Source organism: Pongo abelii, chromosome 10 (genome assembly GCF_028885655.2).
Source record: "Pongo abelii isolate AG06213 chromosome 10, NHGRI_mPonAbe1-v2.0_pri, whole genome shotgun sequence".
Lineage (NCBI taxonomy): Eukaryota > Metazoa > Chordata > Mammalia > Primates > Hominidae > Pongo > Pongo abelii.
Window position 1 is genome coordinate 51803441 of NC_071995.2, and position 26193 is coordinate 51829633.

The following is a 26193-nucleotide window of genomic DNA, read 5'->3' on the forward strand; positions in this document are numbered from 1 at the left end:
AAGTCGCAACAAGGGACTTCGCAGTCGCTGAAGCACCAGCTCCTCTTTCGAGCTTAGGAGACCGCCTCCCCAATTCCAGAAGCATTGTTTTCTTGGTCCATTTGAAAGGTGCTTTGCCTATAGTTTTTCTCCTTCCTCACACCTCTTTTTGGCCATTTTGCTGTTCTGGAACTCTGACTCCTGTTCCCCACCCAGTGAAGGCCAAGACACCCCTCTCTCCCCTGGTCGGGAGCGCTGGGATGCGGGCTTCTCTCCCAGACCGAGAGCGGCGTTTCCGGGCTTCCACCCCGCCCCTGCTCCCAGGCCCTGTCGCCTCCCTTCAGCGTCCATCAGCGCGGCCTGCTTCCTGCAGCCGGCCTGAGCAGCCTTACTGCGGGCAGGAAGGAGGGCCGCGGACTTGGAGGACCCTGAGGAAAGCATGGGATGCAGAACAGGCCCACCCGGCCCGGCCCACTGTTCAATCCCAGCCCAGCCTGCAGGTCAGGATTGGAATCATTTTTTATTCGCTATCATTTACGAATTAAAACAACAACACAACACGCATCTGGGGAAAGAAATGAAAGCTGGGGGTAGAAAGGGGCTAGCAAACGCCCTCTTCCCCTAATCTTCCTCTCCCACCTCTCCTCTGCTCCTTTGTCAGAATCACAAAACCCTAAAGGTTGTTCCACTTGGGAAGGCAGCGGATAGGTACATTTCCGCAGCCCCGAAATGCCACTTTTATGGCGCTGTTTGTCTCCCTGTTCTGGGTTCTGAATGGGGCCGAACAAAACAGCAGCGCGGAGCTGGCTAGACGTCTGGGCTTAATTGTTTTATGGTTTAAATAAGGTGGACACTTTCCTTTGAAATCGGATTATAGGAATGTTTTGTCTATGGCCCACGGAGAACAGGACCTCACTGGCTGAGAGGGAGAGGTGGAGAGCGCGCGCGCGAGAGGGATGGGCTACAAACCAGGGGTCAAACAGCCTGGAGAAGTCAGAGTCCCTCCCCAAAGTCCTGCAGGCGGCGGCGGAATAGTCGGTGCGGGGCCAGCATCAGGGTAAGAGGAGGGAGGACTTTAGGGTGCGCGCCGCGGGCAAGTGGTCGTGGGAGCCTCAGAGCGTGCATCCGCGTTCGTGGAGATGTTCCAAGCCCAGAAATGCGCCTGAATGGGGGGAGATCGCGGCAGTTGCTTTGCTTAGAGTATCTTAATTGGAGAAGGGAGGGTAACAAAAAGAGAAAACAGTGTGGAACCTTTCACAAGGTTTTATTTCAAGAACTTAGAAAACAAAAGAACAGCAGTCCTGGGGCAACTCCCTTCCGGGAAATCTCTCTCCTGCGCACCCATCTGGAGGTTCCTTCCTCCCACTTTCCACCTTTGGGGCAAGCCTGGGACCTCTTGTTAGCTTTTTCCCAGCCGGACTGCATTGGACCAAATGGACGCGAGGTGGCGCTGTTGCTCAATGTTAGAGGCGGCGGTGCCCCGGGCCGCCCTGGCCGCACTGACATTTGAGGCCCGGCCCGCAGCCGCTGCGAGAAGGCCCCGCGCCTCGGCCGGCCCGGCCCCACTGGCTCTGAGCAAATCAATCCTCTCACCTGCGAGGTGTAAATAATTCGCGAGTGGCAGCGGGAGATGGGCCCTCGCTCTGGCAGCGGGCTCGGAAGGCTCAGGAGGGCAGGCATCAAAAATAATCGCTTTGTGGAGGAGATAAGTGCAAAGCAGGCAGCGCGTAATTAACACAAAAAGGCAGAATGACCCGGACAAACGAACATAAATCCGTGGTACCTATGAGGGCGGTGCAGGCCTCGGGGAGAGGGACAGAGACGGCCTCGGCGAGGATGGCTGCTTTCGGTTCCTTTATTTCCAGGCTCGGGGAGCGAAATAAAGCAGATAACGTGTAAAAGAAAGCAAACAAACAAATGAAAGAACGGTGAGGGACCCCCAAAAGGAGAAACCAAGTCCGGCCAGGGGTTGCGGGACTGGTGGGCTCTCCGGGCAGGCGGCGGTGGCGGCACACTAGGGACAGTCGCATTCCAAGACACAAAGGCCCGGAAGAATAGCTCTCTGGCAGGGTTTTCGCTGGACCATAAAATGTCGAAATATCCCCCCACCCCACCCCCTAAATGATAAGGCGCAGGCCCCAGAGCGGATCCAGCCCTCTGGGCCTCCTTTTTCCAGGCTGGGAAGAGAAAGTATTTATGACAGTCTCCAGTGACCCAGATGCTGGGAGCCCAGAGTCCACTCTGTTCATCGCAGCACCCGAAGAGCAGGCTCAGAAAAGGCAGGGCTGGAGCCAAGGCTGAAGCGAGCTGTGGTAGGGGTAGAGAGGCCCTGTCCTGACCGCCACTGTTCTGGACCCTAGGGAGGCCTGCAGCCCTGGCACAGCCCTCTTCTGACCCTTCCCTCTTGCTGTTCCAATGCCAGAGTTCTGGGTGTCTAAGAGTTTGGGCAGCTCCTGAGATGGGGGTGGGATTCCCTAAATGCAGGGGATCCTGGAGAGAGCTCTTGCTGCCTGCACCAGTGAATCTCCTTTGGGAATTTGACAGAGAGTGGCCATTTCCCCAGCAATTACTTAGATAATAGGGGGACTGGGTTGGGTGGGGGGAGGTGTTAATTCTCTCTAAACCATCCTGCCCTGAACCGCCGTTCCTTCTTCCATCTCCAGAGCTGGGCTCCGGATGGGGAAGGAAAAGGTCTGGTTGCCTAACCACCTCCTTCCTCATCCAACCCTGAAACCCCCAGGATGTGGAAGAAAAACAGGTAGCATTTTGCTTTAATAATGCAAAGACCTAAAGATGCATCTGTGTTTGTCAGGCATGTGTGCATGTGTGCCTGGGTGTGCACATGTGTGTACAGTGTCTGTGAGGTGGCAGGGATGCTTCCAGGCATGTGTGTGCTAGTTTACACTGAGTATGGACTTGATGTGTCTCAGGGTGAAAAGTAGCACGTACAGTGTGTGTGTGTCCTGAGTGTGCTCCAGGATTTCCTGGGTGTAACAGCCTCACACCCTGGTGAGGGAGAGGACTGGAAAAAATAATTCTTACTCATCTTTTTCATTCGTATGCACACAGCACGCATGTATTCTCACCTTCTCCCTTTTTCTCTCTGTCTGTGTTAAGCCCAAATCACTGTACACACTTATGGCCAGAGAAGGGTGCTGATGGACTAAGGTTCTTTAATCCATTAGAATTAACTTGAATGTATTCAGTCTTGGGGATGGGGGAACCCTCCAGAGAAAGTGTGGATAAATATTTAAAGAGTGTCTGTTGACAGTTCCCATCCACATCCTGGCCTGGGCAGCCTGCCTGGGGAAGAGGGGGCTGCAGTGAAGCCAGGGGCCCCACCAGGCTGAGCTGGCATTTCCTATGGCGTGGGGGTATGTGGGGACAAGTAAGAGGCCTGCTCCAGTCCCCTCCAACTCAGATGCAAATAGTCTCCTAAGAAGAAATGTCCTGAATCAGCCCAGCTAGAAACCAGGGACACACAGCTGCCCTTTCCTTTTAGTTTCCATAAGCAGCTTTGCTCTCAGAGCCCCTAGCCAAGATTGTGGCCATTGCCTGGGTTTCCTGCTCCATGCAGGGGCTGGTGTCTGAAGGGGCAGTGTGGCCCTGACTGGGTATATGGAGTTTTCCCCAGCCCCACCGCCTCTGACCCTCTCCTCAAACCATAGCAGGTAGCAAGAGAGTTTCCTGGATCTAAGGAAGAAGACAGAACAGCTTTGGACCCTGGGGAGGGGCCAGGGGATGGAGGGTCTGATGCCTGAATTATTTGGTGGTATGGTGTGCTTGTTCCTCCTCAAAGTCTCCAGACTTAGGGACCCCCTAGGAAGCCCATCTTTTGGGTTAGGGGCCCTGCTCTGGCTTGCAGGTATTCATCCCCTTGGAGGTCTTATACCTGTTGAGGTAACCTGGGTTGACCTGCTGGCTCAGGTATCTCTCTCTCTCTGAGAAGAAGGAAAAGAGAAGCGAGGTTGGGGGCGAGAGGCACCTTCACATCTAAATTCGTACCCTGGAAAACTGGCCCCAGCCATTAGCTGGGGCTGGCTCACCACCCCCCTACACACACCACACACCCCCATCCCTCCCCCTCTCCTCCCCTCCCCTTCCTCCAGGTCCCCCCAGCCCTGTACCCCTCAACCCCCGCCATCTCTCTCTCTCTCTCTCTCTCTCTCTCTCTCTCTCTCTCTCTCTCGCCTGTCTTCATGTCGTGGATTGATGAACGCGAATCGCGTGTAAGCGCCGCCACCGCCGGGAGTCTGAGGAATTCGCCTGGGCTGTTAAAGGAAAGAGCTAAGTGAGAGAGCGCGAGCTCTACCTACCGACAGTGAGGAGCGCCGCCGCCGCCCGCTCGCCGCCCGCCGCCGCCGCCCGCACCCCAGCGCCGGGAGCTCTGCTGATCCGGCCGAGCTCAGCACCGAGGCGCCCCCCAACCTGCCCAGCCCCCAGCCCACCAGCCCAGCCCAGCCCAGTCCCGGGGAGCCAGCCGGCCTGGGGTTCGGTCCCGGGGGGAGGGGAGTTTCGGGGGTACCGGGCGGGGTACTTGTGAGCTAGAGGGGAGGGGGCCGCGGGTTTTCATGTACCCAGCATGAGCTCCTACTTCGTCAACCCCCTGTTCTCCAAATACAAAGGCGGCGAGTCCCTGGAACCGGCCTATTACGACTGCCGGTTCCCTCAGAGCGTGGGCAGGAGCCATGCGCTGGTGTACGGGCCTGGCGGCTCGGCGCCCGGCTTCCAGCACGCTTCGCACCACGTCCAAGACTTCTTCCACCACGGCACCTCCGGCATCTCCAACTCAGGCTACCAGCAGAACCCGTGCTCGCTTAGCTGCCACGGAGACGCCTCCAAATTCTATGGCTACGAGGCGCTCCCCAGACAGTCCCTTTATGGGGCTCAGCAAGAGGCGAGCGTGGTGCAATATCCCGACTGTAAATCCTCCGCCAACACTAACAGTAGCGAAGGACAAGGCCACTTAAATCAAAACTCGTCTCCCAGCCTCATGTTTCCATGGATGAGACCCCACGGTGAGAAGCCTTTTCTCTTTCCCCCTTGGTCTCCCGCGCTCCGGGGTTTTCCCCCCCTCCCTCGCCTCCTTTTTGTCTGCCCTCGCTTTTTCTCCTGGCTTTGGGGTCTCTCCCGCCCCACCCCCGTGCCTGTGCCTGGGTGGGTTTCTCGAGGTTGGGAAGGCTCCGCTGGGGCGGGGCAGGGAGGGGGTGCCTAGAACATTTAGGGGATTGGGGTGAAGGTGGGAGAAAGCTGGTGTGTGGCCGCAAAGGGTTAAAAATCGTTTTCTCCATCTCTGTCTGTCTGTCTCTCTCTGACTCTCCCACTCCCCATCTCTAAAGTCAAAGTTGGGGAGGTGGCTGGGAATGGTACCCTGAGTACCCTGAGACTGTCAGCCTTTGGAACAAACCAGTTTCTCTAGAGGCAGGGAGCCTAGAGTCCAGGACACTGGCCAGGCTGTCTTGGGGCAAAGGGAGACCCCTGTTTCTCTGCCCTAGCCGGAGAGTGGTGAGACTCTAAGGACAGGCTCTCTGGCTCTCTAGGGCACCCACAACCTCCTCTCAGAGAACCAGCCTGAGGGCCATTACCCCAACTTTTTTATACTTCCCCCAGTTTGGAGAAGACAGGGGAGCCTGAGAGGAGGGGGAAAAAAGAGTGCTCAAAAGGAGAGGGGCCATAGAGATTAGGGGTCCCCGAGGTCCAGAAGACCCTAGCCACCCCCCCAATCAAGGACTTGTGGGGTCTCCCTGAGACCTGCAGAGTAGCTTAGGTCATGAGCCCCTCCAAGGGTGGCCCCTCATGGCCCAATTTCGAAGTACAGGGGAAAGCGATAAAGCGACAAGTTCCGGCGGGGATGGCCCATGATTTATTTCCTGGTCTCCAGTTAGCAATCAGGCAGAGCGGTGATACATTCCAGCAGATCAATTATTTTTCTTATTGGAAAAGCATTAGGCAGAGAGAGACAAGGAGAGGGCAGTGGGCAGAGCCCCTCTTCTTTACCCCCAGCTTTTTTTCCTTTCTTTCGGAAACACTCTGTCCCCAGGCTTGCTCACTAAATGCCATGCTGCACTTGTAAACAAATCTGCAAAGGCCAGTTCCTAGGATTACAGGCCTGGTGGGGGAGATTCTACAGGGCTCCCCCAGCCCCTGAAAGGCCCCAGTTTCCAAACAGACCCCAGCCCCCACCCCCACCCCACCTCCCAAGGTGAAGCCAAACCAAAACAATCCCCCAACTTTCCTGCCCTTGTCTGTCTTCTGCTCTAGCCTTTTCCATAGAGGGGAGGGGAACTGAGGAGATCAGAGAGGGGAGTTTAGAGGAGGAAGAGTGGCAAAGGAAAACCAAGCCCCCACCCAAACGTAACCAGACTGGGGTTTTCTTCTGTCCAGCTCCGGGGAGGCGCAGTGGACGGCAAACTTACAGCCGGTATCAGACCTTGGAACTAGAAAAGGAGTTTCTCTTTAATCCTTATTTGACACGAAAGCGTCGGATTGAAGTCTCTCATGCCCTGGGACTGACCGAGAGACAAGTGAAGATCTGGTTCCAGAACCGAAGGATGAAGTGGAAAAAGGAGAACAACAAGGATAAACTGCCGGGAGCCCGAGATGAGGAGAAGGTGGAGGAAGAAGGAAATGAGGAAGAGGAGAAAGAAGAGGAGGAAAAGGAAGAAAACAAGGACTAAGCAAAAAAGAAAGACCCCCCCCTTTAGCAACTCCCTTGAAGTTTCGTTTTATGGTAGCAGATAAATTGAGAAGTTTACGACTGTCATTTGCTTTTATAGAGAATAGAATGACACTCACAACTCTAACTACCTGTCAGATACTTGCAGCTCTGGTTTTATTACCTTTGGACTTCCCCTGCTCTTTATTTGTTTGGGGGCTGGAGGGGGGAGACGGAGACACAGTGAAAAGTTCAGACTCTCTGTCTCACTCCTTGCCCCACACACACTTGTCCCTGCCCCCAGCCTTCTGAGTCCTTCCTGGATTTTAAGGTCTGAGACCTGGCCTCCGTGCTCCTCGGTCTGTCTCTCGCCACACTCCCACCTCCCTGCTTCTCTGGTATTTATTTTAGAGGGGAGCCCCCTCGAAATGCAGAAAAGGACTTGTGGTTTTGTTTTTATGCTAAGGCTAGTGTACTAGATGTACTTTTTCTAAAAAGGAAAGGACAGAAAAAAAATGAAGAAAGGAAAGGAAGGAAAGGAAGACAAATGTAAAGAAATAAGGAAAAAAGCAAGGAATATCCCCTCCCCCTCCCCCTCCCCAGGGCTCCCTGCTTAGAAAACCCCCTTGACTTTCTCTAGGAACCTGATGGAAACCTGAAGGAGATGTGGGTCTCTCCCCTCCCCCCATTTCCAGAAGGGTAGATAGGAGCCTGCAGTCGCCTCTAAAATCCTACCTAACCATCCCATGGTCACTCGGGCCCATGCCTTCCTCTCCTTCGCTGTTTGATTTCTATTCTGTTGGGCCCGGCTTCCTCTGAGCTGCATTAGTGTTAGTGCTCAGAAATCACCATAATCATGAAAATAATAATAATAAATCTTAAACATACTACCTAAAGGGAACCTGCAATAATCTTGAAAAAGAAAAAGAGAAAAATTTTAAAATCCTGCTATAGGAGAAAAAAAGAGAAAAAAATAAAAATCAAAAAAAGAAAGAAAGAAACCTCCAGCATATTTTATCACTACCTATAGAAAGAAATCCTGCTTTGAGAGTATTCGTAATGCGGTTTTGTTGTCGTTTGTTGCTGCTTATTTCACTAAGAAAACCCAACAACTGAGACTGCCTAGCCCGCCAGTCCTGTGCGCTTTTATTGTGCTTCTAACCCCAGTAGAGTAGAACTAAATTGCACTGAATGTATAGTTAACTCTGTCTTGAATTCTCTGTTTATGCAATGTGCTCGAAAGAAACAAAACGTTAAAAATATATCTATAATAATAATTTTTTGTCATTTGTCTTTATGTCCAGCTATGAATGTAGATTTTGTGTCCCGACAGCCCTGTTCCTGGTCCAAGTACTTTGTATTGTATACGTGAGTCATAATAATAAAAAAAAAGAGGAAAAATAATAGAAGCTGGAATGACTTGCTTTTTCTCCACAGCTCTTCCCCTTTCTCTACCCTCTCTCTCCTTATCCCCCTGTCCAACTCTCCGGAAAAGGTCTGCTTCACTGCTCTGGCTTTGGGGTTCAGAAACTCACGTAGAGAGAAGCCTGAGAATTGAGAAAGCATGCTGGCCTGGGAGGGCAGGTGAAAGGGGTGAGGGCTTGAGGGGAGGAAGAAAAGGAACAGTCCATTGGTTGAGAGAGGAAGGAGTCTATAGGTATGCCCTTGGGGGAATCTTGGCTCCAAACAAAGTGGGTTTCCAGATGCCAGGATCCCAATGGGAAGAAAGATTTCCTCACTCATCCACCCTCCTCCTCCTCAGCCTTGGGCTGGGCCCAGACAAAGAATCTGCCCTATGCAACTATGACTTTTTCTTCCAGGGTCTGGGGCTGAGGATGAGATAGTGGGATTCCTTTTGATCTCCACATGCCCCTTGTGGCCAGACCTTAGCATCCAGCACCCAGCACTAGAATAATGAACCGGGTGGGGATGTGTGAGGCTCAAGGCAACTGGCTGGCCTGTCTGCAGGGCTTGCTTGAAGATGCCTGAAGATGGGGGATGCTAACAATGGAGGATGAGGAAGCTTAAGCCTTAAGGAGAGGAGAAAGGAAGGGGAAAGTAAGTGAGCTCGTAGGCGACCAGCCTGAGCCCACATCCTGAAATTCAAATTCAATCCTCTGCACAGGAAGATTGTCATCACTGTCACTCAGCCCACTTGCGTCCACTCCAATTTCTATTCAGGCGGTTTGAAGTCCACTCCCCACTTCACCTTGGCAATTGGGCAACTTACCCAGCCCCCATAGTGTGGGCCACTGGCCTGGAGGATGGGCCTGCTGAGTGGACAGCCTGCCACCCCAGCCACAGTGGGGTAAGAGGGCGTCTTTATTGGTATCTTCATTCCCCAAAATGAAGAATTGAAGGCTCAGGGACCCAGGGGGTAGAAGGGTCTCTCACTTTTCTCTGGAGAGTCCTGGACTTAAAAATTCTGTTTATGCCAATAAGATTCTGGTCAAATAACCCCAAATTCCAGAGATACAAGTCTTCTGACTCAGTCAGGAGAGGGGAAAAGGGAGGGGAGGGATCTTCTGGTCTTAAAAACCAGACCCCCAAAGGCTGAAATATTTTTGAGGCCAGATTTTCTTTCTTTCTTTTTCTCTTTTCTCTCTCTCTCTCTCTCTCTCTCTCTCTCTCTCTCTCTCTCTCTGTCCTCCCCACCCCTCATCTGTCTAGCTCCTGGTCAATGATTTTCCCAGACCTAGGCCCAGGCCAACTCTTGTTTTGTGGAATTTCACCCAGGTCCCAGTCACTGGCCCCCATGCAAATCGGGCCTGAAAATCGGGCCTGAGTAGAGAATTGAGTCGGGCTTCCTTCATAGGGGACTCCTGCAGCCCGAGAAAGGCTGTAAATTGGAAGCACAGGCTGCAGGCAGCTGGGGCAGCTTTGAGCAGGAGCTCCGGGAAATCTGCTCTAACCTGGGGTCCCTGCTGTGAGCAGCGGCACCAGCCAGGTAACCCCTGTTCTCAGTGGGAGACACCAGCTATCCACCAGAGAGGCCAGAAAAGAGGGCATTTCGCTCAGACCTCGGGCCTTCCCACAGGCGTGTCCTCCATACTCCTAGGGATGGCTGAGGTCCCGTTTCGTTTTTAAACGTGGAATTATGATTGCTATTAATAAAAATATCTGTCCCAGTAGCCTAGCGGAATGAACCCAGCATTAAATGGCTCCGAAGGGCCTCTCTGCCTTTTCCCCACACCAAATGTCCCATTCATCCCTTGTCCTGTTCAGCAATGTCCGTGGCCCCAAGCCCGGCGCGTCGGAGGGCGGGGTGCGTCTGGCGCCCGGCTTTACTCGAAATGCCAGGCATGGAGAGGGCTAAGCCGAGGGAGCCCCAGCCACCCCTTCATGCAGTACCCGCTCCCCCACCCCTCCTGCCCACCGCCTCTGTTTTCTCGTTTGGAAAGAAATGGAGGTAAAAACCCGTTTTATGGGGGAACGTAATTGTGAGCGGGATGCGCTCTCTTTAGAATCGCGTCCTCCCAAATGCTCCTGCCGTCCCATTACCGGAATGGGGACCATTCGGCTGCTGCAGATAGGACTTTCTCTCCCATTCTTTACTTTTTTATTAGCCAATCAAAGTGGCTTCCGAAAGCCATTTGTGATTTGTGAAAAATAGTATCTTTCAAAATGCTGAGTTGAAGCATCTCGCTCATTGCTCCTTGAATTTATTATTCTAATCTCAACCGTAGAGCTGGAATAATGCAGCTATTAAGTTGGGGGGCAAATTCGTTTCTTTGGATTAAATTTTTTTTCCTCCCCACTCCCTCATTTCATCAGCCAAGGAAGGTGCGGACCTGCAAGAGATCTGGGGGTGGGTGAGAGAGGTAGTGAGCGTCCTGAAGGGCTCCTTGAGGGACCCTTGGATAGGCGAGTGGTTTGGTCTCCCCAGTCTTATCTTCCCCAGATAAGATGCCCTAATGACTGCCTGCTGGCTGGGAAAGTTACCCCGTCCCAACCAGGGAGAATTCAGGACAGGTTGTGCCACAGTCTAGAAGTAAAATTTCCGGTGAGCTGCCCGCAGCGCCGTCCCATTCTCCCTGCTGCCCATTGTGAAAAGCTGGGCCAGCGCTTCCTTGTCGTAATTTTTAACTACCTGTTATAAAATTTATGGGTGGGTTTGTAAAAAGAAACGAGGTCCCTGCATCCGGCCTAGGGAACTGCTTTGCTTACTATGGAGGAAGTTTGGGGAAGGCATGAGGTATCCCCTCTTGGTCAGGGTTGAGGCACCTAGCCATTGAGATTCCCATGCCAGCTTGATGCGGGACCAAGTGGAGAGCTGACGGCCTTCAAATCTCGAGCACGTGGGGAGAGGGACCTGGCTGCAACCCCTCCCCCGGCAAATAGTCTCTATGCGGGAATTTATTCTGGACTCACCTTCAAAATTAGGGGTCTGGAAAAACAGACTGCTCGAAATTTTAGCACAGAAGGTGGAATTCAGGGCAGTAAAAGGTTATTTTTTCAGGCCTCGGTAGTACATCCCAGCTGCCCAGACATTGAATCAGGAAATTTTTCTGAGAAAGGCAGGTGGGTGTGGGCAATCTGACACGATCCAAAAGGCTTACTGCCTTGCACCCCTCCCCGCAAAAAGGAAGTAGAGACCAAGATCTTGGGCTTTAATTTTATTTTTAATTGTAAAAAGATTTCAAATAAGCCACCATTTGAACTGGGAAGGGAAACTAGGGACGGTCTTGGGGGAAAATGTCATTCTCTCTAAGAAAGGGACCCCGGGGATGAGGGTCGTTTTGAGGGTCCTAGAAGTTGCCCCCAATTCTCACCTCTCCTGCTGCACTGCAGGATTGCCCAGGGTAGGTCTAGTCCCCTAGGTTCTTCAGACCACTCCAGGTCAGGTTTGGTTGGGTGGTTGCCAGTGGTCTTCGACTACTGTTCCTGTCTAGGGTGGAGTAGGGGCTTTCAGGGGTACCCCATAGAAGAGGGGATGTTGTTCTCTTACTAAAAAAAAAAAAAAAAAAAAGGTAGGGGTAGGGAGGCACCCTTTCAATCCCTGCAATTCACCAGCCATCACTGCCTCAAGGCCACAAATCTTTGCAAAGCTTTGAATTCCCCTTGATCCAACCTTAATGCCCCCATTTATTAAGGACAATATTTAAAACTCGGCAAGCCAGGAGAGGCAACCGACCCTCAGTGCTTGAAGCTTTCTTTCGTCTGGGCGTCCGCCCTCAGCTCTTTCTGCGCTCGCCTGCAGCAGCCTGGCCCGTGGGGAGTGGGCGGTGGGTGGGGGTAGGGGTGGGGTGGGGGTCCGGGGATGCTCCCTCTATGAGAGAATTGGGTAAACATGGCGACCGCGGCGCCCATTTGCACACGCTACACAAATGCATCGCATTCCCGGTTGTTTGCAGAAAATTTACAGCTGAGTAATAAAAGTTTACGATCGACTCACAAGTTGGATTGGCCACAAGAAGTCATGTGGATTCCATCCATGAACGTGAACTTTTTATTGTGGTTTGTCCGTTCCGAGCGCTCCGCAGAACAGTCCTCCCTGTAAGAGCCTAACCATTGCCAGGGAAACCTGCGCTGGGCGCTCCCTTCATTAGCAGTATTTTTTTTAAATTAATCTGATTAATAATTATTTTTCCCCCATTTAATTTTTTTTCCCTCCCAGGTGGAGTTGCCGAAGCTGGGGGCAGCTGGTGAGGGTGGGGATGGGAGGGGAGAGACAGAAGTTGAGGGCATCTCTCTCTTCCTTCCCGACCCTCTGGCCCCCAAGGGGCAGGAGAATGCAGGAGCAGGAGTTGAGCTAGGGAGCTGCAGATGCCTCCGCCCCTCCCCTCTCCCAGGCTCTTCCTCCTGCCCCCTTCTTGCAACTCTCCTTAATTTTGTTTGGCTTTTGGATGATTATAATTATTTTTATTTTTGAATTTATATAAAGTATATGTGTGTGTGTGGAGCTGAGACAGGCTCGGCAGCGGCACAGAATGAGGGAAGACGAGAAAGAGTGGGAGAGAGAGAGGCAGAGAGAGAGGGAGAGAGGGAGAGTGACAGCAGCGCTCGGTAAGTGTTTCCTTATTGGTTCAAATATGTAACTAATGGTCCGTAGCTGGATGGCGGTTTCAAGATAAGGACAGCAGCGGCTTGTCTTGGTTAGGGAGAAGAGGGGGCTGGCGAGAGGGTGGGCGCGTAGTTAATTATGGGGAGGAAAATTGGCGGGCGGAGAGAAATGGGGTTAAACTGGAATACTGGTAACTGGTAGTTGGGCGATTGTGTTGTTCTGATGTCACTGTGTGCCAAGTTGGGGGTGGGGAGGCAAGGGAACAGCACCTGTGGGGCTCAAGCCGGCGGTTTAGGGCGCCAGCTCTCTGCTGCCCACTGTGTCAGTACCTGCTTATTATAGATCTTCGGCCTCTTGGCTAATGGAACTGAGTCGGAGCGGAACTGGAAGCTCAAGCTCCAGGCAGGAGAGAGGACCTAGAGGCTGTGCCCATTGCCCCCTAAGCAAAGTCAGCTCCCCAACCCCCAAACAAACTTTCCAGCCTCCCCTCCCTGTCTGGCAGCCCCCTCCCTCCCAGAGAGCGCGACTGCTAGAGCTCACACATGCGCAGTGTGAGCCCAGGGCCGGGCCGCCGAGCAGGAAGCGGGCGCAGCTAGGCGGCCGGCGGGGCCTGTTAATTGGCAATTAGTGGGGAGGCTGGTGGCTGGTGCGCTTCGGCCGAAAGGAGAGCGTCTGCCCACCCCTTGCTCCCGCCCCCACTCGGGCGGATGGAAGGGTGGGAGGTGCCCTGCGTTGGGTGGAGGGTGGAGGTTGTAGGGTGGGGGTGGGGGATGCCGTACTCAAAAGCCATCTTGTGCTCGGAGAAAAGAGGCCTACCGGCTTTCCCTTCCCGGGTCCGGCGCCCCTCACCCCCAACCGCGGCCATCCCAGCTGGGATGCCCACTGGACCGGGATGCCAGCTCGCCACGCATGGCTGCTCTGGGCTAGGACCTGCCTCGCCTGGGGCGGAGGTGGGAATGGGGAAGGCCCTAGGCTGGGCGGGGACAGGCCCAGTCTTCCTGGCAGAGTCTCCTAGGTGCTGTGGAGGCAGTGAGGATTCCGGGGGCTGCTGGCTTATGGGGTAGGAGCGTCAGCCTGGGGTGGCGGGAGGGTCCTGGGCACTCGGGATCTCGCTAATAATTGGTGCTAATGGCCTGTTGTATAGTCTTAACCCGACGCATATGGTTTCGTAACACCGTGGCTTAATTTCTTTCAAATGTACGTGGCACTGAATGTGTTGCAGTTTGATATATGACCCCGCCCTGCTCCCCGGCCTGGGTCCGAGACTCTGAGGCGGCCCCATAAGTGTGAATTTCTGTTTATAAACGGCGACGCACACGCAAACGCCTACACACCCAGGCAGACACACCCGGAGGCGTGGGGGAGCATATTCCAGACGAGGTCCCAGAGAACCTGGGGGCCAGACTTACCTTCAATCTAAGCCAAGACACCCCCCCTACCCCCACCCTCTCCCAGAGGCGCGACTGGGATTCTGCGCCAAGTCCCAGTGGGGGAGGGGATCGCTCCACGATTTCCTGTTTAAACCCTGACCCATCGCCTGTGGGGGGGCGGGGATGGGGGAAGAAACCTGTTTTTATCAAATTTTTGAAAATACAGTTTGCATTCAGATCAAACCGCTTGGGCCAGAGCTGACGGTGAATTTTATCTCCCCTCCCCCCACAACCCACTTCCCTTCCTTTTCTGCCCCCCCAAAATTCCCCTTTCGCAGCCACCATAAAGGCCTCTGAGGTATTCTCCCGCGGGAAGAAATGGCATTTTCTCTCCCCCTCCCCCACCCCCCCCCACCCCCAGTAGGACTTGTGTGTCGGCAGAGGCGTCTGACGAGGGGCTAATTTCGCGTTCCTTGTTTACGATCGAGAAAAGCGCTTGGCTCTCCCCAAATGGGCCCAGCCAGCCGCCTGCTCCGGCTGCCACGCGCTCTCCCGCCGCTCAGGCACGGCCCAGTGGCTGACGCCCCGCGGATCCAGCCTGCGGCAGGCCGGAACCCGGAGTCTGTGGGACCTGAAAAGGGCAAAGGGAGTGCGGTGGGACACAGGAGGGGCCCGAGAGGCCCGAAAAAGGGAGCCTTTCTCCTGGCGTAATGTGGGAATCGCCGACCGGTGAGGCCTCTATTTCTCTCTTTCGCCTGCATTTTGTCCGCCCCCGCCCTTGTGGATGGCCGCTGATGGGGGGGAACACAAGTGTCCTTTGTCCGCCCCCGAAAGAAAACCTTTTCCACAGAAGGCCATTCAGGCCAGTGGAGATTCACCTAGAATATTAGAAAGGCCCCCTCCCACCCGAGGGGCGGGCCTGGGTGAGGCTGGGGTATTTCTCTTAATCCTAGAATGAGCTCACTGAGTGTGCCCACAGCGAGATTTGGGGGTGCTAGAGTTCGAGGTTGGCCGCTTAACAGCACCATCCTGAGGTGTCTTTATATAATATTTTAATTGATTTTCTGTCCCTTCCTGGCTACAGCCCTGCAGCTCCCCCACCCCCATCCTATGCCCTTCACCCCTAGACCCATCCTTACAAGACAGAGGCAAGCAGAGAAGGCATAGCAGCAGCGACCGGCCCTCTGTTTTCATTTTCCACTTTAGCCAGGGGATAAACTGGACCCCAGTGGACTCCAACACCAACTCTCTGCTTCCCAGTTACTTTTGATTTTCTTTCCCTTCTCCTTCTTTCTGTCCCTCTCTGGCATTCAAATAGAAGCACAAGAGGACCCACCAGTGGCAACTCTTAGCCTCCTTGCAGGCCACATTCCCTGCTGACGTGGTCCTTCCTGCAGGAGAGCCCTTCTGTGATTATCTAATAATAGCCAGGGTGGCTGAGAATAGAATCTGGCTCAAGGACTCTGCGCACACCCGGGGCAGAGACACTGAATCTGTGGGTCAGGGCCTGGCAACATTCCTTGGAGCCTCCCCTTCTGAGCCCACTCTTTGGGCACCCTTAGGCTTGCCTGCCCCCCTTACAAGGGGCTTTGTCAGCCCTGCCATCCGCTGTATTTCATGTGCTGGTTCCTAGCTAAGGAGAATTGGGCAGAGCAAACCCTTTCTCTCCCTGGTCTGACAGTTGTGATCCCGACAGAATGCGACCTTGTTTGGAGAAGGCGACCTTGTTGGGTTGGCTGTGTTCTGAAACCAGGCTTGGGAGTGTTATATATTTATTATATACAGGCTTAAATGTACAGACTCAGGCTTATGCAGAATATATACAGACTCATATTTCCTTGGTGGTTAATTGTATATTACCATGCCTATATTCGCTCAAATACCACTTTATGTGCATGCAAAATTTTGTTAGTCCTCACTAGATGAGAGTGGGCTCATGGAGGCACGGGGTGCACTGAGCAGGCCTTCTGTGCCTGCTCTGCTGGAAATATGTGCGCACTGGAATCGGAGTATGCGGGTTCCAGTAACCAATGGATGCCATAAAGGCTTTCTCAGACCTTATTGCTTTTGTTGCCCGAGCAGCTGGACTGGGGAAATACTAAATCCCTTCTGCTTTCTCTCCACACCTCCTGGCAAACTCTCCCAACTTAGAAATTATTTTACAAGGGAGACCAGTTGTCTTGAAATTGAGTTCTGCGGGATTCTTTTCACGGGCATGGTAGGGCTGCAAGCAGTTCTGAGTAGTCAGGGCCCTGGCGCTGGAAGCCTCACTGGAGCAATGAAGGGATCAGAGTGGTTAATAAGGTGGCCTCTGGACAGTGATCTGGGGCGGCTGCTGGCCAGGGTGCTTGGAGAAGCTTGTGGAAAAGGCAAGCCAGAAGGAGTAGGGATGCAGTGAATATCTGTTTCTCCCCCTGCTTGCCCCAGCCGGCCGCTCACCCCACCCCAGCCCGATTTGCCTGCATCCGTGGCGGCAGATTGGGAGTTCTCTAAGGTCTCCCAAATACCCAGATCTGGTTACTGGATGAACTGCGTTTTAATCCTCGTCGCTATCTGAGCCAGGGCAAGACCTGGTCAGGGAGATGGCTGGTCCGGGCAGCACGGGAGAGGACGCTGGGCCCGCCGCCTGTGGCCTGGAGGACTGAGTATGGGCTACCGAGGCTGAGAATTGATGAGCCTCCTTTCCCAGCCTTTTTCCCTTCCAGAGACACAAAAAGACAGAGCAGAGGGGAAATATCAATGTCAGTGGAAAACCCCATAAAAGAAAGCAGGGACCAGAGTGGGGCTGGAGGGGTTTTCCGCTACTCTCTGTAGGTGATCGGGTTCCTCCCAAGACTCTTGTCCAGACAGGCTGCACCAAGAGGTGTGCAGCTTTCTTCCACCTTCCTCCCGCCCTTCAAGGAGGGCAGCCTTAGGCTTTCTGGGCCTTGGTCACCCCAGGCACTGGGGTGACATTACCCCAGGATTGTGCCCCTTGCCCAGCCCACGGCCTCTGCCACGGCACCGCAGCCGCTCCTGTTTATTGTGTCTGTGAGTTGTTTACTTGTTTTGTCTGCTGCCACCCTGCGTCAGAAACCCGCCAAACCAGCGAACTCGCCCAGGAGAACAAAGTGCAGCGCTATCCCCGAACTCCCTCCCCTTTCCAGCAACCCCCTCCTGCCCTCACAAGCTCCTGCATTCTCCTTTTCGGAGGGGAGGAAGCAGAAATAGCCTTAAAACAGGGCAGCTGTTTATAGGGTCAGGGGAATTATGGGGACACCATAAACCTCTGGGTGTCCCTGTGGTGGAGAGACTTCTGAGCAGCCCTTCCCTTGCCTAGGTTTTTCTTCTTTCCCCTGGTGACCACTTGGTTAAGAGGGCCACACTCATTGAGAAAGTTGAGCCCACCCCCATCAACCCAGTGCCCCACTACCCCACTCCTTTCTGCAGGAGTTTCCCTGAGACACCGGTTGTTGGGTTTTAAATCAGGGTAATGCTGGTGGATTCATAAAGCTAGATATAGCATGTCATTCTCCTCCCACACTCCCTCTCCTCAGCCCCCCAAAATTGCGGTGAATTTAAGCAAATCCTACAAAATTAAATTGCCCCTTTGCTAAAGATCCTATATGTCTCCAATCCCGCCAGGTGTAGAGTCAGATAGTTGGCTTTTGGCCTTTAATTTTGCTCCTAGCTATTAAATTTAAAAGAGTGTCATTGAAGTAAGTAATATTCTCATTTCTGAAATTAATTTTCCCCTCCCAGTCTCTCTCTCTCTCTTTTTGCCAGCACAGATTAAATGGTTCTTTCAGATCTGCAAACAATAAAGGATAAAATTATTTATAGGGAAATGAGGATGCTGTTTTATTGTTGGCGTATTGTTCCAGAACATAACAACATCTTATTTTCAAGCAGGAGAAGTTAGACCAGGGGGAGAAAGAGGGGGAAAGAAAAAAACATGAAGGGAGGGCGGGAACCCACACACAAAACTCCTGCCATGCATAACTGGTAGGACATTTACAATTTCTATATGACAACTCACTGTGATGTCATAATACCAGTTCCTGAATTTTATAATTCTCATGAACCTCTCAAATGGGTTCAAGCAGTGCTTCATGTGGAGGGGTATAGAAGAAGCCAGGAGGCTGGGGATCCTTTGACCCAGCGCAGAGCAGCACACCCTGTATTGCGGCCTCTTCCTCATGTGACATCCTCTTGAGGCCCTATTCTGGGGGCTGAAAATATTCTGGATATTCTGCATTTTAATTTTTCTCCTGGGCCAAGCAGGGCCACTTGCTTTGCCCCCTCAAGTGTCCCTAGGCGTCTAAGCTCTCTCCCCATTCCCAGCTCACAGAGAGCTGTGTCCCCAGGCACTCCCCAAGCCCCCTCCTCAGCTAATACTCAGCTGCTTGGAATAGAGGTGGGAGGCTTGGGCACCAGCCCCCAAAAAGCCAGAAATGATTTTTTCCAGATGGAGCTGGAAGGGGGCTCAGGGCTGAGTGTGATGGGGTAGAGATGTTTGGGACCTATTTTACGTTTTAACCTTAAGTCAGAGAAGTGAATTGAGAAGCCAAACAGATGCCAGTGTTAGAGTTTGTATCTGCTGATGGTAGCAGCAATAAGTGAAGTGCTGGTAAGGAAAGGTCAGGCAGAAATCTGGAAAGAAAGAGGGAGGAGAGGAAATGTGACATGAGTTAGCAGAGCCCCTCCATATACCTTTCTTCTCCATTTAATTGTAATAAAGCAAAAGCAGCTCGGGTAGCCTCTCAACCTCTTAGCTCAAAAGAGGAGTCACCAGCGCAGGCCTCGGAGGTGTTTGGGGGCAGTTCTCAGGAGCTTAACATGCCCAATCTGCCCTCTTCCTCCTTTCCCCCCCGCCCCCGCTGATCCCCAGCTCCCTTGAACTGGTCAGCCCCGGCCCTGTCCCCAAAATATTAGCACCCCCAAATGGGATCCATTTCCGTGTTAGGTGTGTCAAATTTCACTTTTCTCCATGCCTAAACTTTGAAAGGAGGAGTGTTCCTTTTTGGAATGCGGTGTGTGTTGGGGGGGCAGGTGTGTGCTCAGATAGCTTCCCCCATCATATCTATGGGAAACTGGAAGCCCCTTAGGTGAGCCATGCTTTGGTGTTCCCAAACAGCATTCCCTGCATTCAGGTTCTCTGGCAGACCAGGAGGCTCTTTGCGATCTGATCCTTTGACTAGGAGTTCCATGGAGATCAAAGGAGCTTATTTCTACACAAAACACCAGGCATTTGGAGTAGAATTTATTTTTTAATTTCTAAATAAAAAAGTCTAATCATAGACCAATTGGGCCAACTGAGCAGTCGCTCCAGAACAGCAAAGCCTTAACCAAATAGTGTGATTATGAGGGGAGCTGAGCAATTACTGAAACTCGGCTTTCTCCGTAAGAGGGATTTTAGCCCTCGCCCAGTGGCACAAAAGGAGCCAGCGGGGCAACCGTTCTTCTCTTGCTCAGAAAAGTGAGACTTGGGGGTGGTGGGGGCAGGGTCGGGCAGCTGCGGTCTCGTCCAGGCAGCTGAGCACCCAGGCCAAGCGCTGAGGCTGAGCACTGAGTCCTGAGGCTCCAGTGCTTGGGTCCCTGAGCAGCCTCCGGAGGCACCGAGCTGTAGTTGCGGCGCGGCAGCCAGGAATGGAGTATGTGTATCTGTGTGCGAGGGTTGGTGAGTTACAAACATCCGCGCAGAGTTAGGGGATCTGGGGAGAGAGAGGAGACAGGGAGAACACAACTAAGGAGGACCTCTGGAAAATATTGTCCCCAAATAAAAATTCCAGATCTCATCCCTCTCACTTCAAATATCCCTCCCCAAGAAATTAATATATTTCCCAGAGCTGAGTGGAAAGCAAAAGCCAGCAAGGTGAGGCCTGCCCACGAACTTCTTCAGGCTGGGTCCAGACCCACCCACCCTTTCCCCAGTTCAGAGCTCACAGGCCCCCAGCCTTTCCCTGGCCTAAAGGGGAGTAAGGCTGGAGTGGTAGCATTTAACTTGCCTAGGGAAATTCCCAAGTGCCCAGGCTGCAATGCCACCCTTATCCTTGGGGACTCCAGGCCAGTGACTGCACCCCACTCAGGTCCAAGGCACAGGCAGTAAATTTCTCTCCTATAATTAGCACTATCAAAAGCATGTGTTTTGCATTGGAGAGGACTGGAGAAGCAAGTGGCAACTTTTCCCCGTATTCTTTTTCTGTGTTTTTTGAATTCTGTTTTTGAATCCACTAATTAAGGCTTCTCTGAAAGTGAACATCTGCTCTGGACACCAAGCCCCTTCCGAATGCCTGATTCGGGAGGCCAAGGGGCCAGAGCAGCAGCAAGGAGACCTGCAAGCCTGATGGGGTTGGGGGGTAGTGTTTTCTGATTTCTCTAGGCTTGTTTTATAGAAACAAAGAACAAGTTCTCTCCTCTCCTTCCCAAGACTTGTGCATATTTACAGAGCACAACTGCAGTTTTAATAAAACATCTGTTCTTGCTTCTGCTGATGAGTTTCCATAATTGTTTTCAGACAAATTTAACAGGAAAATATAAATATATTTAGAAAAATCTAAGTCCCAGCTTTCCCCCTATAGACAGCCATTCTTTTGCCAAAAAATAAAATTAACATGAAATGGGAAAAAGAAAATATAATCCAATGTAGGGAAGATCGGGCTCATCTGACCTGCTCTCCCCCCTTGGAGCGAATCCTTTCAGCAAATTTCAGCTGCATAATTAAAGATCTAGGAGAAAGAAGAGGGCTTCTTCTTTCCTCAGGAATGAAAGGTAATGGGGGGAGGTGTTGAAAATTAATTTTGCCAAAAGTCTTTAAGCAGTGGAGGAATTTATTTGTATTTCTGTTTCCCCTTCTCTCCCCCTTCCAGCATTTCTGCCTTTTTCACCCAGCAGCTGGTTTCTGTTCATTATAAATCGGCGAGACCTTTCAGTCTCTGCCCTCTGTTTAGGGACGTCATAAAACACTTAACTTTCCGGGGCTGAGGCTCACATTCTGCTTCTCAGGTCGCCAACCTCCCTGAGCCCACCGACTTTAGGCCCCAGTAGAGAATCTCCCCAACTTTGGGGCCCCTTTCCTCTCCAGACATGGTTGAGGAGGGGCTCAAGGAAACCTAGGCATCCTTGCTGGGGGCTGTAGTCCATGCTACCCCAGAAGCCCCTTCTTTCTTCCAAGGTCCTTCCCTCCCCCACCCAGACATAAAAGAGATTTTTAAATACATAGAAAATCAACACTCATTGAAAGCGAAACCTCATTAAGACATCCTATCTTCCATCATTCAATTTGTTGTACATTGCAACAATTTAATATCTTGAAGGAAATATCACTGACATGATTTATCCCTCTAGCAATCTCTCTCTGAAATTGGGAGGGGGGGACAGAGTTACTCTCTCTTCCGGCCTCTTCTACTTGTTACACCACTATCCTTAGGGCAGAAAGGAGGCTGGGAACTCTGAGAGAGGCTACTTGTGTCCAGGGGTGCACTGACTTGTTCCCTAGCTCAGCCCCCAGAGTACTCCTGCCTTGTTGTCTCTCCCCCACCTCTTGCCCTCCAGGGGGCCTGAAGCCTCAGCCAGCTGTTGGAAACCTCTGCTCAGGCATGCCATGAATTCGAGGACAGCTGGATTCTAGGGCAAAAAGCAACTCACATTGGTGTCTATGTTTGTGTACCTGCCAAGTCACCCCAAAATGAGATAACTCATCTAAAAATTTTTTCTTAATTTAAAAATCCTCCTCTACCCTTTCCCCTTCATTTCCTTGGGGAGAAGAAAGTGTGGTCTAGAAGGAGGAACCTTTATAATTATTGGAGTCTTTCCCCTTCCCTTCCAAATACCGACAAATTTCTGTCCTTTCTAGAGGATTGGGGCCGTATTTTTTAAAACCAACACAAATTGTCTGGCAGGAAGACTCTTCAACCCCCTAACGAGGTTCATGTATTAACTAACATGTTGTCTCTACCAGCTCCTGCACACTGTCTGCTTTTGGGTTCGAAACTTTATTTTTCCCCCCTAGCGACACTCCAGGGAAACCTTAACGTTACAGAAGATGAATAAACGAGTTTTTTCTCAGCATAGTCCCGTTTATGGCTTTATTGCTACCCATTGATTACTCCGCTTTGTTACACAGAAGGAAAAGATCATAAAATCCGGCGACATCCGGGTTCTTGTTATAGCCAGCTTTCCCCCCCGCAACCCACCCAAAAATGGTGGGGGGGAAATATGAGCTTTCACTGCTCCCTGCACACTCCCCACCACCTTTCTTTGTCAACTCAAGGCATTTTCAGCCTATATCACGATATCAAATTAAGTTTGGACTAATCAGGAGAAAACCCCCATCTGCACACTTTCCGCTGTTTCAGTTCGCCTACTGCGGCTCCCTCACAAGCCTCGGATTCAGCTGCCTTTTCGTAACCGTCTCTTCCCTTTTTTTAGCCCCAAGATGGGGGAATAAAATGGGGGTTGAGGCTGCTGAGAGGCCCATCCCCACCACGGGTGACTGGCACTTGGGTGAGAGCTCCTTAGAACCCCTTTCTGAAGTCTCCAAGCCTCATAGCTCAGGTCCAGGGGCGCCTCCACTGGCGGTGCCCTGAGTCTGGAGGGGGCAGGGGGGCTTCTGACCAAGGCAGGGGCTTGAGCCTGCAGGAAGCTAACTGTCCATCAGAGCCCCACCAGCCTTCTCTTTCTGGCTGGATCCTGTGTGAATTACCCCACCGGCCCTCAGTGGCTCCAAATCATAAATTCTCACCAACATAAACAGGAGTTGATGTCTCTAGAAAGATTCTCAGAGTTTTCGTTCTTCCTTTCTCTCTCTCTCTTTCTCTCTGTCTCTCCCCCTCCGGTGCCACCTCCCTACATTTTACTTCTTTTTCTCCTTTTTCTATTGCATTTTTATACATTTTCCCTTTTAGGCAAAAATGCTGGAAGAGTTTTCCCAAAAGAGGGGTCCTGAGGAGGAGGCAGGAGGGAGCCAGGAGGCAAAGGAGAGCAGATGCTTGGCCCATTTGCCCACTCCAGCTCTGCCACTGTATCCTGAAGTCTTGCCCCTTTAGACCTAGTTGTTCCCCACATCCCTACTACATTCAAGACTCTCAGCCACACTCTACTTACTCAGGGGAATAGGTTTTATGAAATTTCTTTCTACTTTTGATTTTTTTTAATTATTGGTGAAAAAAATACTAGTTTAGTGATGGGACTCACTCCATGGAGTGTCAAACCAGGATTTCCTGCAGGATTTCTGGGGACCCCCTCCTATGCTGGGAGGGAGTTCCTCCCTTGGAGAAATCAGGATGTAATTTTAGAAGGGGGCAGATATAAAAGATGAAACCAGATTGAAAATACAGGGGTTTCTCTAGCCCTGGCTCTGGCCACAGCACAGCAAAGTTAGCTGGGGCTGAGAGATTTCCTGGTAGTACAGCTCTCCTTCCCTGAGTCCCAAGGCCCTGCTCAGGTACATGCACCCCTCCTTCACCACCAAACCAGTTCCCTTACATATATATTTTTAAAAGAAATCCAAGTCTTACTTTCAAAGCACACACTTAGTCTCAACTAGGGAATCAACAGAAGCAGAAGCGATTTTTTTCCCCCTTCTTGACATCTGGCTTGCGATTGGCTGGGAGGGGGTCAGCTGACTTTGTCATTTTGTCTGTCCTGGATTGGAGCCGTCCCTATAACCATCTAGTTCCGAGTACAAACTGGAGACAGAAATAAATATTAAAGAAATCATAGCCCGACCAGGTAAAGGCAAAGGAATGAATTCCTACTTCACTAACCCTTCCTTATCCTGCCACCTCGCCGGGGGCCAGGACGTCCTCCCCAACGTCGCCCTCAATTCCACCGCCTATGATCCAGTGAGGCATTTCTCGACCTATGGAGCGGCCGTTGCCCAGAACCGGATCTACTCGACTCCCTTTTATTCGCCACAGGAGAATGTCGTGTTCAGTTCCAGCCGGGGGCCGTATGACTATGGATCTAATTCCTTTTACCAGGAGAAAGACATGCTCTCAAACTGCAGACAAAACACCTTAGGACATAACACACAGACCTCAATCGCTCAGGATTTTAGTTCTGAGCAGGGCAGGACTGCGCCCCAGGACCAGAAAGCCAGTATCCAGATTTACCCCTGGATGCAGCGAATGAATTCGCACAGTGGTGAGTTTTACAGCTCCGAGATATAAATTAAATAAACTGAACTGGCTTTATGACCGGCTTCCCTAGAAGAACGGGCGGAGAGAGTTTTTTATGGCCCCATAAAAACAATCACGCTCGTCTCCTCGCCGAGACAGGGCCCCCTCTTCTGCCCCCTCAGCTCGCCTCTCGCTTGCTTGCAGGGGCCTGGCCCCCTTGGCCCCTGACGGATTGGGGGGCTCCAAGGCGAGCTGAGGGGGCAGGAACAGGGCAGGGGATGAGGGGAGGGAGCAGAAGATAGGGGAGCCCCCCAAAGTGGAGTCAGTCTGAAGAGAAGGGAGGGGGAGAGGAGAGGCAGATAAGTGGGGAAGGAGAGGCAGATAAGTGGGGAGAAGTTTCCAAGGAACTAGGATGCTTGGGGAGATGGGGGAGCCCAGTCCTTGAGAAAGGGGGCCCTCATCCCCATTATCTGGGATTTTTCAAAAATCTGCTTTTAGACTTGCAGCTTTCTGTTTGCCTTTTGCTCCGCCCCCCCCCCCCCCCCCCCCGCCCCGCCACACCACACACCTTTCTTTGGGACACACAGGTCCCACCTTATGGGAGGTCTGAATGAAGTTGGGGTCCTCGCTGTACCCCCAGTGGGTGTGGGGCAGGGCAAAAGGGAGAAGACTGGAGCCCTAAGGGGGCTGTGAGCTGCTGGCCAGGTTGGGAGGGTCAGGACTTTGCTAGGCAAAACAGTCTGCAGAGGACGCTTTGCTGATTGCTTTTAGTATGTTTTGTGCCCGGATCTTTAGGGGTCGGCTACGGAGCGGACCGGAGGCGCGGCCGCCAGATCTACTCGCGGTACCAGACCCTGGAACTGGAGAAGGAATTTCACTTCAATCGCTACCTAACGCGGCGCCGGCGCATCGAGATCGCCAACGCGCTTTGCCTGACCGAGCGACAGATCAAAATCTGGTTCCAGAACCGCCGGATGAAGTGGAAAAAAGAATCTAATCTCACATCCACTCTCTCGGGGGGCGGCGGAGGGGCCACCGCCGACAGCCTGGGCGGAAAAGAGGAAAAGCGGGAAGAAACAGAAGAGGAGAAGCAGAAAGAGTGACCAGGACTGTCCCTGCCACCACCCCTCTCTCCCTTTCTCCCTCGCTCCCCCCCACAACTCTCCCCTAATCACACACTCTGTATTTATCACTGGCACAATTGATGTGTTTTGATTCCCTAAAACAAAATTAGGGAATCAAATGTGGACCTGAAAGTCAGCTCTGGACCCCCTTCCTCACCGCACAACTCTCTTTCACCACGCGCCTCCTCCTCCTCGCTCCCTTGCTAGCTCGTTCTCGGCTATTCTGCAAGCCCCTTTCCCCGTCCAGGCCTTGGGGGTTCGGACCCTGAACTCAGACTCTACAGATTGCCCTCCAAGTGAGGACCTGGCTACCCCCACTCCCTCGACGCCCCCACCCCCGCCCCCCGTGCAGAGAGCCAGCCGGCTCCTGGGCCTGGGGCCTCTGCTCCAGGGCCTCAGGGCCCGGCCTGGCAGCCGGGGAGGGCCGGAGGCCCAAGGAGGGCGCGCCTTGGCCCCACACCAACCCCCAGGGCCTCCTCGCAGTCCCTGCCTAGCCCCTCTGCCCCAGCAAATGCCCAGCCCAGGCAAATTGTATTTAAAGAATCCTGGGGGTCATTATGGCATTTTACAAACTGTGACCGTTTCTGTGTGAATATTTTTAGCTGTATTTGTGGTCTCTGTATTTATATTTATGTTTAGCACCGTCAGTGTTCCTATCCAATTTCAAAAAAGGAAAAAAAAAGAGGGAAAATTACAAAAAGAGAGAAAAAAAGTGAATGACGTTTGTTTAGCCAGTAGGAGAAAATAAATAAATAAATAAATCCCTTCGTGTTACCCTCCTGTATAAATCCAACCTCTGGGTCCGTTCTCGAATATTTAATAAAACTGATATTATTTTTAAAAGTTTATACCGGGAATTCTGTTAATTCGCTCGCCCGCCGGCCTCGGGGTGAGAGCTGGAGCAGGCTCCAAGCGCTCCCGCGCCTGCCGGCCGCCTGCAAGCCCCCAGCCCTCTGCACTC

The 26193-nt window shown here is 52.3% G+C and overlaps 3 protein-coding genes across 9 annotated transcripts in view; all 3 read left to right on the top strand.

Annotated features, from left to right (window-relative positions):
• HOXC4 (homeobox C4) overlaps positions 1–26193 on the top strand; it is a 70185-nt gene that overhangs the window by 18961 nt on the left and 25031 nt on the right. For 2 of the 5 annotated variants that reach the window (XM_054528055.2, XM_063711805.1), the window contains exon 1: positions 12502–12640. The exons of 2 other annotated variants lie outside the window; for them this stretch is intronic. The gene's annotated coding sequence lies outside the window, so the exon portion shown is untranslated. Of the gene's footprint in view, positions 1–955; positions 1037–12501; positions 12641–26193 lie in introns of those variants that run through there. One more of the 5 variants, XM_063711806.1, reaches the window with a different exon arrangement.
• Positions 977–8038, top strand: HOXC8 (homeobox C8). The gene is made up of 4 exons (XM_003778048.5): positions 977–1036; positions 2643–2737; positions 4214–4997; positions 6364–8038. The coding sequence occupies exons 3-4, from the start codon at positions 4562–4564 to the stop codon at positions 6654–6656; spliced, it is 729 nt and encodes a 242-aa protein (XP_003778096.1). The 5' UTR covers positions 977–1036; positions 2643–2737; positions 4214–4561; the 3' UTR covers positions 6657–8038.
• On the top strand, positions 999–26080 carry HOXC6 (homeobox C6). 3 transcript variants are annotated; one of them, XM_063711814.1, is made up of 3 exons: positions 999–1036; positions 23788–24133; positions 24904–26080. In XM_063711814.1, exons 2-3 carry the CDS (start codon positions 23980–23982, stop codon positions 25209–25211), a joined length of 462 nt encoding a protein of 153 aa, XP_063567884.1. In that variant the 5' UTR covers positions 999–1036; positions 23788–23979; the 3' UTR covers positions 25212–26080. The 3 variants fall into 3 exon arrangements, with proteins under 3 accessions (XP_063567884.1, XP_063567885.1, XP_002823404.2); XM_063711815.1 differs by lacking the exon at positions 999–1036 and adding an exon at positions 12035–12640; XM_002823358.6 differs by lacking the exon at positions 999–1036 and having other exon boundaries at positions 14789–24133.

What these genes read in the sequence shown, in the direction of transcription:
- HOXC8 (XM_003778048.5), top strand. Translation starts at nt 4,562, where the DNA reads ATGAGCTCCTACTTCGTCAACCCCCTGTTCTCCAAATACAAAGGCGGC. An exon ending in TCCATGGATGAGACCCCACG is followed by an intron (nt 4,998 to 6,363) that starts GTGAGAAGCCTT and finishes TCTTCTGTCCAG; the next exon opens with CTCCGGGGAGGCGCAGTGGA.
- HOXC6 (XM_002823358.6), top strand. Translation starts at nt 23,734, where the DNA reads ATGAATTCCTACTTCACTAACCCTTCCTTATCCTGCCACCTCGCCGGG. An exon ending in GCGAATGAATTCGCACAGTG is followed by an intron (nt 24,134 to 24,903) that starts GTGAGTTTTACA and finishes CCGGATCTTTAG; the next exon opens with GGGTCGGCTACGGAGCGGAC.